This window comes from Mesoplodon bidens (assembly GCF_964165515.1).
Source record: "Mesoplodon bidens genome assembly, chromosome: 8".
NCBI classification, from domain to species: domain Eukaryota; kingdom Metazoa; phylum Chordata; class Mammalia; order Artiodactyla; family Ziphiidae; genus Mesoplodon; species Mesoplodon bidens.
Window position 1 is genome coordinate 28,393,197 of NC_138165.1, and position 13,904 is coordinate 28,407,100.

General features: G+C 39.6%; 1 protein-coding gene across 1 annotated transcript in view; it reads right to left on the bottom strand.

The window, feature by feature from the left end:
• The window catches only part of MYO3B (myosin IIIB), a gene marked incomplete at both ends in the record, with an annotated part of 389,659 nt that overhangs the window by 75,465 nt on the left and 300,290 nt on the right, over positions 1 to 13,904 (bottom strand). Inside the window, 2 exons of the mRNA XM_081243223.1 lie at positions 1,923 to 1,986; positions 2,952 to 3,012. Of these exons, the coding sequence (XP_081099349.1) occupies positions 1,923 to 1,986; positions 2,952 to 3,012 (125 nt within the window). The remainder of the gene's footprint in view (positions 1 to 1,922; positions 1,987 to 2,951; positions 3,013 to 13,904) is intronic.

Sequence of the window (13,904 nt, forward strand, 5' to 3'; positions counted from 1 at the left end):
GGCAAACCCAACAGAAAACCATCTAGATTGGAAGGAAGGAGCAACTGTGACAGGAGAGTGCATATGAACCATTTACAGCAAATCAGATGTGAAACTTATTAAAAAGTTTGAGTTTGGGGGATACTTTTCTAAAGAGAGGGAAAGATGCCTATAATCCAACAAGTCTCTTTAGTAGTTAATTAAAAATGCAATATATTTTTACTCCTAAACTATACCACCAAAACGTAATGCCTTACAGTAAGAACTTTATTTCTCTACCCATTTTTTAATACTTAATGTGCATTTATATAATATCAATAGCAGTAAATACCACGGCAGCATCTGACACAATAATGTACCCTTACTATGAACCAGACACCATGCTGTGCCCTTTACTCCTACTAGCTTATTTAATCCTCAGTACAACCCTTTGGCTATGAACTACCATTTCCCTATTTTACATGTGTAGTTATTGAGGTAAGGAGTTGTTACATAGCTTTATTAACACTACACAAGAAAGCAGAGATTTGAATCCAGGCAGGTCTGACTCCAGAATCTGTGCCTTTGGCTACTCAACCATGCTTTAAAATTTTCTTTTTACGTGTATTTTAAAGTAGAATGCTAAAAGAGAACAAAGACCGGATGGGACACATGGAAAACAAATAGCAAGATGATAGATATAAACCAAAATATATCAACAATCTCATTAGATGTAAATGGTCTAAATATCCCAATTAAAAGGTAGAAATTGTCTGTTTGGATAGAGGAAAATGCCAATCCAAATAATGGATTCTGTTCCACCCACCATCTTTTCCCTCAATTTTCTTTTTTGCACTACTCCTACCCGTACCTCATGTGGCCTTATTCCTAAACACTATCTGGCTGTGGGGAAATTAGTCCATTGGACAGTTTTATCATTTTTGGCATATTCATTTAAAAGGTTCTGCTGTAATACACTAATCCTCTCTCATCTCTCTTGAAGAGTTTGCTTTGTATGAACTGAAGGTCCTAACACATTTATTACGCATTTCCCACTTCATATTGTACTACTTTGCCACTGAAAAACAGACTAAGAAGAAAATTTGAGAAACCTAAGAAACTACTGCATATTTCAGAAAAATAAATGATGTCAACAGTAAGTGTAATATTAGTATTTTAAGTTGAAAAGATTTTTTCCTGTGGAATGATCCACCTTGTGCTTAGTATTTCCTGGTTCATAAATATTTCTTATGATCATGCTTCTATTTTATCTTCCAGAAGTATTGATTATAGCCATACATATGGCCCCAAACTGACTTTTTACTATATTTTGTAGTGAATAATTTAGAAAAGGGGCCAAAAATTCTATTTTCCATGAGTGTGGCAAGATGTCTACATTCTTGCTGAAAGAACAGCTGTGTTGCCAAAAGGGCAGAACTTCTCTCTAAATCCATAGTCTTTACCAAGCCCTAGATTTTGACCCTGAACTATCTGCTCCACTGAAAGCTGGCCAATTGTTTATCTTTCCTTTAAGAAAATAAAGTTTTTTTAAACATATGGAATGCTTCACAAATTTGCGTGTCATCCTTACGCAGGGGCCATGCTAATCTTCTCTGTACTGTTCCAATTTTAGTATATGTGCTGCCTAAGCGAGCACTAGAAAATAAAGTTTTAAAGCAGTTTCCTAATTTGAGGTTCTTACAAGTAAAGGGAAAAGTATGGCCTTTGATATTCATTTTCTTCCTTCAAAAAGGTAAACTTCAGTGGCACAGGTGGGTGATAAACTGCTACTTTTAATGCAGGTTTTGTTTCCAGTCTTTATGGCTTCCCAAACCTGAACTTTCTGCTAACATTAGGTTATATTACTATCTGCCTTCTACACAGTCCTGCCTAAACAACTCATTAAAAAGTACAAAAGCATGCAAATGGTAGAAACAGCTTGCAATTCAAAATGTTCTTCTTACCAGATTTTGCAGGGGCTCCCCTCGAGGGACTCAGTCCTGGGCGATCTGGAGCAGCATGGCATGTCTGAGAAGACAGAGACTCAGTCCCAGAAACTGAGTGCTTCAGAAAGACCTAGGAAAAGAAACATTATTTTTATCCTCTGATGAGGCAGCCTCAGAACTTGGCTTCCATTTAACTAAGGGACCCTTAACCTCAATGGTACTAGGGAAAAATCTAAGTATATTGGGGTCATGTGGTTAGTTGCATGTGTCTTGCAGTAGAATTGAGTAGAGGTCCTCTCCTTGGGGCAATTAGCTGCAAAGTCTCAACACCTTTTGCTTCATCCATTTATTTCTTCCTCTGAACAAGCCAACCTAGCCCCCTCTTAAATTAATTATAGTCCATATAGAAAACAGCTATGTGCTGATTTTCTCCTATACTAATTTTTATCCCTAAGAAAGAAAAAAGAAAACCTATAGGAAGGTATTAATCTACTTAACATTTCTAAGTATATCATCCAAAGGATTTTGTTTTTTAATCTTACATATGCTCAGCAGAGTTACTGGCAAAAACTGTACATTTTCTTCATTTCATCCTTTCAACATCAAATAGTAGGCAGTAAAAATTGGATCAGACTTCAAAGCCTGCTGTGGGCTCCAAGTCACAGAGAGACGCCTCCATTTCACATATTGAATTCGAGCAGGATATCAAAGTGCTACCAAAGAACCTCAGGTCCTTACTCAAAAAGAGGCTCTAACATCTGTAGAGAGTGGAGTGCGCAGACAAATCACCTCAGGGAGCAGCTAGCATTTATTCTCAGCAGCAAATTCCCAGGCTTTTGATGCTCTCTTCACTGTATCTCCCTGTCTCTCTGCTGAACCAAAATTCTTTAGCAAGCTGGGCCGTTGTCTCAAAGCCTTCGAACTATCACTAACAGTTCATGTTTGGATGGCCTGACCAACCCGCCATAGACAGGCACCACGACCATGGACTTGGATGAGTCTGTAATAAGGATACACAGTCACTTCAGAATCAAGATGTCCTTCTACCTTATTTGAATGTCCTGCGAAGACATCACACCGTTTTGAAGAACTCTGGGCTTGTGAACGCCTAAAAATAAAAATAATAATAATTTTTAGAAGGCCTGAAAATGATAATTAAAAAAAAAACTTAAAGAGGGTTGCTTTCCTCCAAAAATGGATCAGAAAATACTCTTTAATTAGGATTCCATTGTTTTCCATTCCAGTCCTCGGTTAGAAGGATATGGTCAACTTAAGGAAATGCATCCTACCAGGTGCTGCTCATATACCCACCGTCAGCCTGAGATGCTAAGACCCAAGAAACTGCCCCTTTTAAAGTTGTGTGATCCAATCTGGTTTACTATTGGCGTTCACAGACTTTACCAAGTAGCCAACCAAGTTGATGCAAAGGCTCTACTTCCCACCCAGCACATTAATCACGTTGTTAAATAATTCAAAATAGATCCTGTAGTCAAATAAGTTTGGGAAATGCTGAACTGTACATAGTTTAAGAGGTTTCCTTACTGCAGAATGATCTTTCACCATCACAATATGCATTTAAGGGTTTCTAAAGTAGGGCGTATGGGGGGAGAATTCAGTTTCCTAAACTACTGTGACCGAGAAATTTAAAAAGTGATAACCTATTAACATCTAGTAATGTTTCATGGAGGAAAGTTTGGAAAAATCAACTGTGCTGTGCCCCAATTTCCAGAAATTGGAACACACTGTATAAAAGTGTGATGATTATAACTCTCTGTTATATAAACAGACTCTTACAACTCCTTTCATATGGAACCCAGGAATGTGGAAAGCACTGACTAGGGGAAGGGAAGTCTGGATTCTAACTCCTGCCTCAAGACCCCTGATCTTCCTCTCTGGTCTCTCTGTTTCTGTCTCTCTTATACACACACATGCATGGACGCACGTGTGCATGCACACACACACACAGACACACAATTGGGTAAATTTCTGTAGTATTCTGGGTTCTAGTTTTCCTCATCTATAAAATGAAGGGATTGAAATGTTATTCCTAAGGGCTCTTCTAGTTCCACATTTAAAATCTTATTCTTTATTTAAACTAACAATTTCATTTTTTGAATTTCTGTGAATGGTTCACTGGTATTACCTTCAAAATGCATCTATATAGATTATAAACAATATACCCATTTAAAAAATATCACATCAGTACCTGGGGAGAGGAGACTATGATGAATATAAATATATATTTATTTGCGTGTGTATAATTGTTTATCATATGTCTCCCACTATGAAATGTAAGTTCCAAGAAGGCGGGGACTAGGTCTGCTTTATTCTGTACTCTATATTAGCACCTAATCTGTACCTGGTACACTGTAAGTGCTCAATAAATATTTGACAGCTTGAATGAATGAAAGGGCTAGTGGACCCCCAAAATATCGGCCATGAAGAATACCCTTTACATTAAAATTAAATTAAGTAGCATTTATATAGCACTTCATATTTTTAAAAAATGCTTTTATATATCTAATAAGAATTTCACAACCATTTGAGCTAAGTGCTTTAACTGTCCCTATTATATAGCTGAAGAAACTGTAGTTCAGAGAGGGCAAGGGATCTGCCCAGGGATCATGGCACATACCTGGCAGAGCTAAGACACTGACCCCTGTTAGTTTGACTCCAAATCCTCTGCTCTTCCTCTGAACAATGACACCCCCCTCTCCAATGCCCTTGGGTCTCTGTGCATTGGCCCAAGGAACTCATTCCTGTCAGCTTAGGCAGGTCTCAGTGGCAGTGGGACACCTATAGGACAGGTGGATTCAGTTCTTCTAGGAGTCCCGGTAGGCTTTGGAGAAAATCTAAGGAAGAGAGTTTAGCTGTTGAATTACCATGGGGTCCCCAATTTCTGCCTTTCCTGCACCTACAAGAAAATGAAACCTCTTAAGACCTCCTCTTGCCTGCATGGCTTTTCAGGTCCAAAGGTCAGTGCAGATGCCCTCCAACAATACACTGGCAGTCGGCTCATCAGTTTGACTACCTTCTTATTCAAGCCTTTGGGAGAATCTAAGGCATCTCAATATAATTTTTACATGTGTTACATGGTTTTAAAGGGCGGAGGCAGGATGGGGAGTGTCCAAAGGCAAATAGATGAGAAAATACTTGACTAAACAAAGTTAGGCAGGTTTTTTTCCTAAGAGGATTTCCAGAACCTTTAACTTAATAATATGCACAGTGAAACCTTAAGAGTGGGAGAGAACAGGCAGCATCCCCCAGACGTTATCCTAACAATGGAACCCTCCCCTGGAGGATATCAGAGGCCCTGGTTCTTATAACATGCCTTAGAAAAACACTAATCTGAGCAGCCCTTATTTGAAACAAGTTCCAATTTGCCTTTCAAAAAAGGGTTAAGTCAATTTTCTTCAAAAGTCTAACTGCCTCAACTCCTTTGCAGCAAATTTATCAGATATGTTGTCATTTGCCTCAGGGACTTGAGCCTGGCAACAAATGGATAATGCTTTTGCAAGCTGTCACCACCAAAATAAGGAAAGGCACAATGAAAAAATATCCAATGCTTATTGCCTGCACACATGCCACCAGGCCATGGGCAAAGCATGGATACATGGTTATCTCATCTAATACTTCCAACAACCATGTGGATTGGTTCTATTTTTATACCCGTTTTACAGGTGAGGAAATTAAGACTCAAGAAGCTAATGACTTGTTTCATGTCATAACTAGTAAATAGTGCAGCATAAAACCTACCTACATAGAAAAGGAGACTCCAAGGGAAATTATTGATTCAGATATGAATTATCAGTTACTGATAAAACCTTAGACAAATGATTGATGGTGAATAGGACATTCATATGGTGCCAAAATACCACCGAACAGATTCCTCCTTTAGGTCACAAGGGGAGCAAGGGAACTGCATATGGGAGAAATCAGGATACCATCTCAATCCAGTGCAAATCTTAGCACCACTAATGCCCAGGCAATATTGTCTTGTGATGTGAGGCAATATGAAATATTTGACATCACCCAGGATATTTATATTTTTTCTTTTAGTCAAAACATTTACCTTTAATCTAATCAAAGCTTTAGATCTAACAGTTTACCCCAAACACAAGGTATAGAAGGGAAAAGCTAGGACTGCAAAGAATCAAGCAGACAAATATAGAAGGTGAGTTATTTTATGGAATAATTGGCTCATTCTCTTAACAAGTCACTGCCATGAAAAAAGGGAGTATTGTATATTAATAGAGATTTAGGGAAATAACAAGTTGATGTAATGTCCTCGATTAGATCTTGGCTTGGACAAACAGGTGTAAAGGACAATTAGAACAATTGGGAAATTTTGATTGGTATTAGATGATATTAAGGAATTATTCATTTTAAAGCATGATATTATTATTTTGAACCTGCAGGAGAAATTTTTTGAAATAACACTGTTCTCAGCCTCTGTAAGGAATCTGATGCTAAATGAGAGAAGCAATACATTTGGTTATCAAAGGGTGGTGAATAGGAGGTAGTTGTCTCTCTAGAAATGATTCACTGCATATTTCTAGGGCTCCTGTAGCCTCTCAGAAGTCATGACTAAAGTCTTAAGCAGATTGCCTCCAGGGCTTGGCCACTCTGCTGCTTTACTGCAGTCACTGAATTGTGGGTTCTTGGGGAGACGAAAACTCTCTGTCACCACTTAAAACCCTTCTGCTGGGCCTCTGCCTGAAAAGCCCCCCAGACGAAAGTCACATTTAATTCCCTTTTCTTAACCTCCAATCCCAGTGCGACCGGATGAGAGGCAGGGGGAAGGCTGGCTCCTGAGCACACGGCTGCCAAGAATGCCCTAGCATCTCTCTTGTGCAGCAAAGATCCATGGGGCCAGCTGGCTTAGTCATGCTGGGCTGGCAGCACTAGGTGAAGTCACCTTGTTCCAAAACTGGGTCTTAGCTTTGCAGCCTCCAAAAGTCAGTTTGCCAGTTTGTTGAGGGGTAATGATTTTTTCGAGAGCTGAGTGGTACTAACCAAACTCAGAAGAGTCATATTTGAAAAGTAGAATGCCAGTGTGTGATTTTACAGTGAATACAATAATCTGGACTATACTTTCCCCCTCACTAGTTGGCTGATACACTCTGGAGACCAAATTACACATAAGAATGAAAACAAAGGAAGCAGCGTGCTCTTCCAGGATCTGACCGATCAGGCTGGTCTTGTAACTGGCCTTTTTCAAGTTTAGGGTTAGAATCAGTAACTTTTTTCTTGGACAGGAATAGAGACACGCTACCCGTTGACTCTCCATTTTCTAAACTTCATTTAAATTTCTTTGCACAGTTTTTATTAACTTTGATAAAATTTGCAAGATTGTGTGTTATCTTTTATCAATTATAATTTAGAATGGCTTCTAGACAAACTGAGAAATCCATTAGTCATCCACAAATGAAAGCCATTAGTCATTCACTTGCAAGCATAATCTAATTTCAAAACAGGATAGGTTGCAGCTTATTCACTGTGGATTGATTTTTCTTAGCTTCCCGCTGTATCCAGATTTGGGAGTAGTTCTCATTGTAAACTCATGTCTTACTTGGTAGCCCTGAGAGAAAGGCTAATCAGCATAACCAAGCAAATTTGTTCCTGCCTCTTCAACAGCTCTGAAAAAAATCTTCTGTACATGCAGCTTTTAATACAAAGAGGTCATTTCTTTTTCCCAAGAATCAGCAGCCAATCCACCCTGCAAAAGATATGCTCAGACCAAGATATTTTAACACAGTAGGAGGCCCATGAATCTTGAGGGAGGCAGGTTTCAGACAAATAAGTCATACAACTTTCCTTCTGGAAGTTATTACCATGAAAGATAATAGAAAACATAAACACCTTTAGAAATGGTTTCAATAAGTTCAAGTTTTGAAGGTAAATTAAGACATTTAAGGGATGACATCAGAGAAGAAGACACTGACCTATGTAAAAGATCCTGTGCTAACCTGAGTGCTAACAAGGTTTCTATATGAACTGGCCATAGGTTGAATTGGCAACTCAAGCATACTTACTTAGCTCTTATATGGAATCTGAATATTTTAAGGGTTGAGGGTATAAACGTGGAACAACACCTAGATCTGAATCTACCCACACTGTCACTATGTATCAACTCTTTCCTGATTTATATCAGCTAGGTGTCACTGCATATTCTTCTTACTGCTTATATTTATTTAAATAGCTTTGAAGGCACAGGAGATTGGAAGATAATGTTTTAAGAACACAGATTATTGTGTTAAGTTCGAAGGCACCCAAAGTGTATAAGTTAATGAATCTTTTATTACAAAAACTGAAAAGTAAGGATTTCTAGAATGCTTTGTTGTTTTCTATTCACCACCACCACCTAAGTATTTGCCAAGCACACACTAAATCTCCCCAGGGTTGTATTCATACTTCTGTGCTTTTACCTGCAATGTCATCTCTCTTGCCCACCTGGCCACTGCATCCGTACCCTTTAGCTGAGGGGGTCGGCTGCTCTGCAGAACCTTTCCTGTCCCATCCCCATCCTGGCCACCTCTTCCACTTGGGGCAGAGTTGGAGGCTCCTTGGTGTGTTCCCACAGTCTACTGAGCATAACCATACTGAAAACTTGGTTCTGTAACTGACTCATCTGGTACCACATCTTGACCAATTAAAAATGCAAATCATCTACCAAAGGCAAGCTTCATCAAATTTTGATCAAGGGAGGGAAAGCAAAGAGCAAGTACCATAATTCACTTGGCTTTTGAGATCTCACAGTTCTTCTTATTCCTGTGCTCATCGGTGTTATCTTTTCTTCTCTATTTTTTTTTTTTTTTGCAGTACGAGGGCCTCTCACCATTGTGGCCTCCCCCGCTGCAGAGCACAGGCTCCGGACACACAGGCCCAGCAGCCATGGCCCACGGGCCCAGCCACCCCGCAGCATGCGGGATCCTCCCGGACCGGGGCACGAACCCGTGTCCTCCGCATCGGCAGGCGGACTCCCAACCACTGCGCCACCGAGGAAGCCCTTCTTCTCTATTTTTTATTTGATGAAAATGCTCTAAACTCCCAAGAGGTCTGAATATTCACCAATCACTAATCAATGAAAGTGTAGCAATATCTGACTTTCTCCCCAAAGTAAATGACTAAAAGAACTGGTGGTAAAATGTTTCCTTTTTTTTCCTCTGTCTGATTAAAGTTTTTTCTGATTAAAAAATAATATATATTCACTGTTGTACTGTATAAAATACAAATATCCAAGGAGAAGAAAATAAAGTCCTGGGAGAATCTCTACACCCAGATATAATATCTTTCTGTATATATTTTCAGATGCTTTTCTCTGTATATAATATACATTTAAAAAATAATGGCTCATGATATATTTGCTATTTTAACTTACCTTTTGTATTATGAGCATCTTCCCATACATTTGTGTGGAATACAACATATGTAAGTGTGCACATACGTTATATTTATGGTTGTACAATATTACATTGGTTGATTATCATAAATGATTTAAGTAATCTCTTTTTTTGGATTTTTAAGTTGTTTCCAGTTTTATGATATTATAAATAATGGGTCATTAAAGATAATGTGCAGGGCTTCCCTGGTGGCGCAGTGGTTGAGAGTCCACCTGCCGATGCAGGGGACACGGGTTCATGCCCTGGTCCAGGAAGATCCCACATGCCGCGGAGCGGCTGGCCCCGTGAACCATGGCTGCTGAGCCTGCATGTCCGGAGCCTGTGCTCCGCAACGGGAGAGGCCACAACAGTGAGAGGCCTGCGTACCGCAAAAAAAAAAAAAAAAAAAAAAAAAAAGATAATGTGCATATAGTTATGAGTACCCAGCCAAATTTGACTAGGGTAAATCTAAATTTAAGGCTATTAGGTTAAAGAGTGAACAAATTTTCTGTTTTAAAGCTTTTGAATTGTATCATCAAATTCTCCTTTAAAAAGCAACAAAGATGAACACTCATGACCATAAAGCTACGAAAGGACCCATTTGCCATATCACCAACACTGGGTATTATTAGTCTTTTTAATCTTTGCTTACCTCTTTACCTGCATTTCTTTATTTCTAAAGAGGGAAAACATTATTCCTGGGCTTTAATATATGATATGAAGGAAATACAAAGAGTATAGGAGAAATGAAAGCAATGATCATGAAAAATAAGATCACCATCGCAGCAGGAAAAAAGGGAAACAAAAAGGAATGACGACAGCTTTTGTATTATTTTTTTCTCATTGGGTTTGGCTACTTGGTAACTTTTCTGTTTTGAGTGCATACCCTGTATCTCACCCCAAGTCAGTGTCATTACTGAATGAGTTGAATGCAAGTTATACTTAAATTTATGGATATTTGTTTGCTCTTGGACACAATTATTCTAAGTTTTAGAACATGGCTCAAGGAGAAATTTATCAAAAGGGCTCAAAAAGGCTGCTAAATGTTTCATAATGCCATTGCTGTTAAGTTAGCACTACTAGTTTATGTACTTATGCTAATTTCCCAAATCCCACTGAGCCCTTCAGATTTGATCATATTTGTTTGCCTCATTGTTTTTCCCCAACCATGAGCCCATACCGCCTTAATTTGCCACTTCTTGTATTTTCATTTCTTTTTCTTTCTCCTTTACTATTTTATTGCAGGCAGCTGTCATTGTGTAAAGTCTAAGGTAAGAGCAGAAGGCTTTTCTTCATTCTGCTGAGAATGCTTGCCTTATTGGAAAAAAAGGACACTCAGTGGAGAGCCCTTAAAGTAACCTAAACTTAAAGTAACCCACAAAGCTTACTTTAGTTCTTTGCCAGCAACCAAGGGAGCCAAGAGAAAACCCGGCCTCAGGGCTGGGGATGCAATAAGATGCAGTAGTAAGGAAGAGCACGTGACCCAAAGGACTGCATGGCCATGGGCTGAGGCCACAGCACAGCCAGAAGAGCTGACCATTCAATCCTTGCATCCACACTAGAAATGTAGATCCTATCAGGGTCTCCATTTCACAGCTGAAGCTTGGGCTGTTTGAGGAACCTGCCCAGGAGGTACCCAGATACGCAGATACAAACCCAGATCCTGTGGACACAGAGCGTGTGCTCTCAGCCTCCACTGCCATTTTGTTACAGGACTCTTCCAGATATTCACTCAATCATATTTAGGATCTTAATAAATGGGGGTGACAAACATTTAACTCTAGAAAACCTACAAGGAGGTAGATTAAATTAAATCCAGACTAGGTCTGGAGGTAATCCTTAGCCCCTGACCTGCTGACCTTTTACTCACCTTATGTCTATGGACTAATATTAAGATTATACACATCTGTGCCACACTCAAGGCTCTAATTTGGTGGCAAGGCTTCTTGAGATTCTCTATGACTATAAGAACGGATATTACATTGTGCAATACAGGGTCCTCGACAGCCTCCCAGACATCACTCATTCATTCCACAAATATTTATTGAGCCCCTTTAATTTGTCTCCTACTGTTTTGGAGGATACAGCAGTGAACAGGAAATCTAAGATGCCTATGCTCATAAGAACCTACATTCTAGCAGGGAAGGTAGATAATAAATGAAAAAATAAGTAAATATGTTAGCATGTTCCACAGAAGTAAGGGCCAAAGAAGAAAATTAAAGCAGGGAAGGGGTATAGGAAGTGCTGCTGGCAGGCTCTGCAATTTTAGATGAAGTGGGTACAGTAGATGATATGTGAGTAAAGACCTTAGTAAATAAATGGGAATTGATGTCTTTGAATACGTTTTCAACTGAAAGCGCCTAACAGGTAAAAAACTTTATATGTTATGGCACATAGAGGTCAGAGGACTGATGTAAACACTTGGTAAAAGTTTAGCAACACACTTTATGATATATATATATTCATGATATATACATACATATTCATGATATATTAGTTTCCAAGCACTTGGGCTAGTGTTGCCATACAAAATACAGGACACTCTGTTAAATGTGAATTCCAGGTACAAGGTGAATAGTTTTTTTAGCATAAAAATTTTCAAGTACTTCATGGGACATACTTATGCTAAAAAGAAATTTGTTGTTTATATAAAGTTCAAATTTCTGTGGGTATCCTGAATCTTCATTTGCCAAAAATGGCAACTCTAACTTGGGCAAATCAGCACCTCAGCTTCTTCATTGGCAAAATCTGAATAAAAACTCTTGCCAGGGCTTCCTTGGTGGCGCAGTGGTTGAGAGTCTGCCTGCTAGTGCAGGAGACATGGGTTCGAGCCCTGGTCTGGGGGGATCCCACATGCCGCGGAGCGGCTGGGCCCGTGGGCCACAACTACTGAGCCTGCGCATCTGGAGCCTGTGCTCCGCAACAAGAGAGGCCGTGATAGTGGGGGGCCCATGCACCGTGATGAAGGGTGGCCCCCGCTTGCCACAACTAGAAATAGCCCTTGCACAGAAACGAAGACCCAACACAGCAAAAATAAATTAATTAATTAATAAACTCCTACCCCCAACATCTTCTTTAAAAAAAAAAAACAAACTCTTGCCAAACTGGGGCAAAAAGATTAATTTGTCCTTTCTGGCAGAATAAAATGAAAATATAAGACAACAGGATTTTAAGAGGATTAAATCGAGAGGTATACTTGGTCAGAATTTAGAAATAAAATGCACACTCGGCAAAGCGTTATACTTATTGCACTTCTGAAAGACAAATCCCTGAACTTGGACACTTCAGGCTCAACAGGGTGGAGAATGACAATGACAGGTATCTGGAGTGGCTTCCATTCTGTAACCTTTGTCTCTCCTCTGGGTGGGGTCACAAGGTAACTTGTGGGTTGAGTTACAGTTTTAGCACTTTAAAGAGTGGATTAGGCCAGGCATAGATTTGTGGAGGCAAAGGAAACTTCAGAGGCCGGTTATTACATATTTTTTTCATGTTGTAAGCGGGGAAACTGAGGCCCAGAGGGGTGATAGGACTTGCCCAGGTGAGTCAGAGGAAGAGATGGGTCTAACATCCACGTTTCTTGGATGATGCTCTTGTCGCCAGTGCAGCCCCCAAAGATAATATTTAATCCAGTTTTCCCCCTTTAATTCTGAAAGCAGTGTTCATTTCGGGTAAAGAGAAGCAAGAAGCCCTGAAATGAAGTGCAGGATGAGCGTGGCACTAAGTGATGAGACCCAAAGACAGATGAGGGCGGGGGCGTGAGGGTAGAGGAGGAACACTTTACGGAGTTTTGAAAAAATGAAGTGAAAAAGCCTGAACAAGACTGTGTGCAGCAGGTGCTGACCAGTCAGCGAGGTCACAGGGGAGAAGCTCGAGGACAGACCCTGAGCAATGCCATGCTGATGTGGACAGACATGGAGGTGTGGATGGGGAGGGATCAGTTTCTAAAGAGAAAGTGGCTGATGGACTGTCCTGTCTAAAGGAGGGAAGTAGCACTGTCTTACTTTTTTCATTTTAACATTTTAATTTGACCTAATTTCATTTTTATAGAAAAGATGCAAGAATAGTATAAGGAATTCTGTATCTTCCTCAGCAGGTTCTCCAACTGTTAGCAATGTATACATTTGCTTTATCCTCTCTCTGTGTCTCTCTCTTTCTTTTGGTACATGTATACTGATAACCATACACACATACAAATACATAAAATTTTTTCTGAACCATTTAAGTCAGTTGCACCTGATACTCCTTTATCCCTAAATACTTCAGTGTGTGTTTCTTAAAAGCAAGGGCACTCGCCTATATGACGATAGTGCAATGATCAAAGTCAGGAAATTAATGTTACTATAATGCTATTATCCAATGTATAGATTATACTCAGATTTTTGCCTATTGTCTCAATGATGTCTTCTACAGAAAAAGAAAATTCTGGATCATACATTGCATTCAGTTGTCATGTTCCTTTAATCTCCTTTCATCTGGAACAGTTCCTCAGTCACCCTTTGTGTCTGACTTTGAAGCCCACAGGTCAGTCATTTTGGAAGAGGTCCCTTTGTTTGGTTTATCTGCTGTTTCCTCATGATTAAATCAGGTTATGCATATTTGGCAGGAAATCCACAGAAGT